The following is a 4,647-nucleotide window of genomic DNA, read 5'->3' as shown; positions in this document are numbered from 1 at the left end:
GGACAAACTACAATATTATTAACATATTTTTTGTATTTTGTACCCTTCTAACTGGGGTGTACTATCATTGCGGTTGTTAGGAAGAGGACAGAGTATGAAAACACCGACAATGATATCGTCCAAGGAGATGAGGAGCCTCAAACTGATGATGAAGAAGGTGAGACAGAAGCACCCTGATATTCTCTGAAGGAATGTTTCTCTTATGATTTTAGAAGATTTTACAGTAGCAGCTGCTTCATAGTGTGTGTGTCGTGTGTGTGTGTGTGTGTGTGTGTGTGTGTGTGTTATGTTAGATCCTCACATGTTACAAGAGGAGGAGGACAAACAAGAAGTGGATCACAGAGTGCCACCACATCAGCAGGTTCCCATCTCTCCATCCATTTTCCTGATCACTCCATCTGTTACCTCATGCGTCCTTTCAGCTCATTCACGCCAGTGTATCATGTGTCATACATCCATTCAGCGGATAGTCATTCTTTCCATCCACTTATTAATTCTTCTGAATATCAACACGTCAACTAATACATCATTAGAGTCCAGTAGACAGAACATTATCTCTTCCATCTACGTTACAAACCGTTTTCTCTTCCCCCACAGGGTGCCGCTGAGGGTGACCTGGACCCCGAGGATGACCCCAACAACCAGGGCGAGGATGAGTTCGAGGAGGCCGAGGAGGATCAGCATCAACACGGGGTCGCCGGGGGGGAGGAGGAAGAGGATGGGGTAGAGGAAAAGGAGGAGCCGGCAGCACCGGCCCAACACGTAGACAGGCACCCGGGCCCCGAACAACCCGCCGTGGAGGAGGAACTGGTGGTGAGCGTGAGGCCGGGGAAGAATGAGAGAGCGAGGAAAAGAAGAGAAAGATAGGCGAAACAAAGTAGTAGCAACAAAACCAAATGCAGAGATTATAGTGGGAGGAAGAAATGGAGGAAAGTGATAGATGATGGAAAGATGTGAACAGGGGAGAGAAAGAATAAACAAATAATCTGCAGGTTTTAACTTGATGTTTGTATGTGTTTAGATGGCTGGAAACCCAGATCAACAGGAAGACACTCTGGATGACCAGTACCAGGAGGGAATAGAGGATGAGGTGTGTGACACATTGGAACTGTACATTTGGACTTATTTTCTGTCCTAATTCGTAATACCATAAAGACAAATAACTTTATTTCAGTCTGTTATGTAATTCTTCTCTGTTGTTGTTGTTGTTCTGAAGGCTCAGGAGGACATAGCTGGTGGGCAGAAGAGAGAGGAGGATGTGGAGGAGGAAGGAGAGGATCCATATAACGAGGATAACATAGAACAGGTGGGTTCTAAGGGAAACCAGAGTCACAGGTTGAGCATGGAGGTGAATTCTTGACTTTGGGAACACTCCAAAAATTCCAACTCCAGGTTTATTAACTTAGCTCTTCCTGAAGCTTTCAGCCGTATCCCTCTGACCACGATGTGTAGGACTTTTATATTTTAAGCCAAATAAAAACTACACAAAACTGAGCTAGCAACACATACTGTAGTGTCACTGGAACAATAACTTTTTAGAAATGTCACCAAGACAGACTAACCAGCTAAAGTCAAGTACATATTTAAACCATTACCACATTTTATCAGCCTTTACAAACAGGTTTGGTTTTCTTTGAATCAATAGTAACAAAGAATAAATCGAACCCTTCCAGCATCCTTTGGAGGAGTAACTGCACACAGTTTCAAAATCCAGCTGTGGTGGCAGCAGTTTGAACACAGTAGAGTATAACTTAACATAACTAGGGAATTCATTGTTGCTCCTCAGTAATATCACACCCTGACACACTCCCTGCAGAGTGCACCTGTTGTACATGGTAGAACCTTTTGGTATCATATCCGGAAAGTAATATTCACAGTAGCGACGTATCGGCGCCATAAGGAGTCGGTTATGTTAGTGTGTGTGTGTGTGTGCGTGCCTCTGTTCCTTCCCTGTAACTTGAACCGGTCAGTGTGTATTCTGATAAATGAGGGAGATCAGGTTTTGAGTCTCTCGGAGTGTCGGATCACCACCTGGTTTGTTTTAATCTGTTTGAATGGAGAAGCTCACACAAAGTTTAAATGAACACAGTATATTTATTACTCTACTTTACATAATGATCAAAGTGGGTTATTTCCTTTTGGGTTGGTTTTGATGTTTTTGTAAATTTTTTTTATTCATTCATTCATTTTTTTGAATTTTAAGAAGTGATATGAAGTGACATCCAGCCCTGCTGAAGTGCACTTTAGCAACTCACTTGATTCCCTGCTGGTTTCACGAGTACTGTTCTGTACATGACCCTAACCTCTGTCCTCAGAGAGCAACAATCATTTATTTATAATCCCTAGTTTTTGCCAGGAGCTCCGTACCTTCAACTTGTATTAATTCATACATACAATCATTTTGTTGCAGGGTTCCGCTTCGTGGTAATGACAAAAGATTTTAGAAGCTCAAATGAGTTTAACAAATCATTTTCTTCATTCACTGAACATTGACATTTCCCTATTTAACATGTGCATAAATGTCTCTGCTCCAATTTAGATCAGAATTAAGATCATTAGTAGACTCACTCTGTAATGATATCATTTATGTTATTGTAAATCATACAGTACATAGTTGGCTGTTTCTACTCTGAATCTGGGTCATTAACCTTCGTGTTGTCCTCCCGGGTCAAATTGACCCCGTCTGTTTTGACTGTTCCTTCTTTCCTTCCTCCATCCCCCTTTCTTCCTTTCTTCCTTCCTTTCCTTCCTTCCTTCCTTCCTTCCTTCCTTCCTTCCTTCTTCCTTCCTTCCTTCCTTCCTTCCTTCCTTCCTTCCTCCCTCCCTCCTTCTTTCCTTTTTTTTCCTTCCTCCCTTCCTTTTTTCCTTCTGTCCTTCTTTTCTTCCTTCCTTCCTTCCTCCCTCCCTCCCTCCCTCCTTTCCTTCCTTCTTCCCCTTTCTTCTTCCTCCTTTCCTTCCTCCCTCCCTCCCTCCCTTCTATCCTCCCTCCCTCCTCCCCCTTTCTTCTCACCGTCTGTCCTTCCTCCCTTCTTTCCTTCCTTCCTTCCTCCCTTCTTTCCTCTGTCGTTCTTTCTTCTTTCCTTTCTCCCTCCCTCCTTCCTTCTTCCTTCCTTCCCTCCTTCCTTCCTCCCTCCTTTCCTTCCTTCTTCCTCCCTTCCTTCCGTCCTTTCCTTACTTCTTCCTCCCTCCCTTCCTTCCTCCTTTCCTTCCTCCTCCCGCCCTTCCTTCTTCCTCCTTTCCTTCCTTCCTTGACTCGAGGACAACAGGAGGGTTAACATGAAATGTCTGAAATTGTCACCTATATTGAAAAGAAAAAAGCCAGAAACATAACGGCCATTAAGTAGTATTGTGTGATTGTGACTTTCTCCAGGATGGAGGAAAAGACCAGGAGGGGCCACAGAAAGAAGAGGATCACCGAAACCAGGCGGAGAATAATGAGGAAGAGAATTACGAAGAGGATGAAGAGGAGGTCGAAGAGGACAGGGCTGGTCGAGACAAGGGAACCAATCGGAGGGCGGAGATGTAAGACGGACGCAGGACATTGACCAGTTACAGTGCCTTTTTCTGGCTGCCTGTAGAGCCTTTCAGGTCCCTCTTTTCCCTTGTTTCCTAAAGGAATAAAACCAGCCATCCACTCACAATTCCAATTAGGAAATTTGGGATATTACGCCTGGAGATAGGAAGCAAACACTGGGGTTGGAACTGATCAGCTTACACTGTGGAAACGGACAGAATTTGTAGGGTGGAGATGGGATATATACTGTATATTTTTTTTATTCAACTGCCTCTCTGTCTACTTGCTCGTCTGCCTGATGGCCTGTCTGGTTCTGTCTTCCTAAAAGCAGTAAGGCAGGGAATGTATTTTGTATCATGTGCTGTCATTGAGTATGTGTAAGAAAGCAGAGATAAATTATGTTATTCTAATGTCCTCATGTCCAGACCTTTTATATGTATGTTTTATGCAACAAGCTGTATTCTTTGTAGGTGCTCAAATTTTAATTTACATTTTGCATTCCAATCGATCAAGTCATTTTCTGTTATTTATTGTTGATTGTAATAACTCTGACAATCGTAAAAGAGGTGCAACATTTCCATTTTTTTTATTTTTTTATTTTTTTTTACCCTGACTGAAATAGTTAGTCTCATAATGGCTTTTACCGACTTTCTTGAAGCGCATCTACAGGAGCGTTCTCACAAGGATATTTCTGCAAACGCCAATCAAAAGACATTTCTGGTGTCACCACTGACACGTGCCTTTCCATTCTTGGAAACTTCTTTAAGGTCGCTTAGTCATTTTACATTTAGAAATGCATTTCAGTAGGAAAGGAGAGATAAGAGCGTCCCCAGATTAGTGCTGAAACTCTAGCATATTGCTTCAGCACAGCCTTAAATAGGCTGTTACAAGTCGACTGCTGGTGTGAATTCAATTCACAAACCTAATGCAATTTTCTGCCAACATTTCAGTCTGCTGTACAGTGGTACAGTCAAATAAATGCTGTCAATTTGTACATTTTCCACCAGTTATATTTTGAGTGGGATTTTGATTGTATTGAAGCACGTTTGTCACCTGAATGGTGCATGTGGAATAAAGAGTTGAAGGATTTCAGGACATTTTCTTTGTGTGTTTAATTTTGTACTTTCAGATTT

General features: G+C 42.5%; 1 protein-coding gene across 1 annotated transcript in view; it reads left to right on the top strand.

Moving 5' to 3' along the window:
* Nucleotides 1-4,150, top strand: part of LOC133981027 (Golgi integral membrane protein 4-like) — a 5,264-nt gene extending 1,114 nt beyond the window's left edge. The window contains exons 3-8 of the mRNA XM_062419914.1: nucleotides 81-157; nucleotides 294-361; nucleotides 598-813; nucleotides 1,022-1,090; nucleotides 1,217-1,306; nucleotides 3,371-4,150. Coding sequence (XP_062275898.1) covers nucleotides 81-157; nucleotides 294-361; nucleotides 598-813; nucleotides 1,022-1,090; nucleotides 1,217-1,306; nucleotides 3,371-3,526 — 676 coding nt within the window. The 3' untranslated portion in view covers nucleotides 3,527-4,150. The remainder of the gene's footprint in view (nucleotides 1-80; nucleotides 158-293; nucleotides 362-597; nucleotides 814-1,021; nucleotides 1,091-1,216; nucleotides 1,307-3,370) is intronic.
* Nucleotides 4,151-4,647: the final 497 nt, after the last annotated feature.

This window comes from Scomber scombrus, chromosome 5, assembly GCF_963691925.1.
Source record: "Scomber scombrus chromosome 5, fScoSco1.1, whole genome shotgun sequence".
NCBI classification, from domain to species: Eukaryota; Metazoa; Chordata; class Actinopteri; order Scombriformes; family Scombridae; genus Scomber; species Scomber scombrus.
Note: the sequence above shows the minus strand (reverse complement) of the source record. Positions and strands in the feature narration are given on the sequence as shown.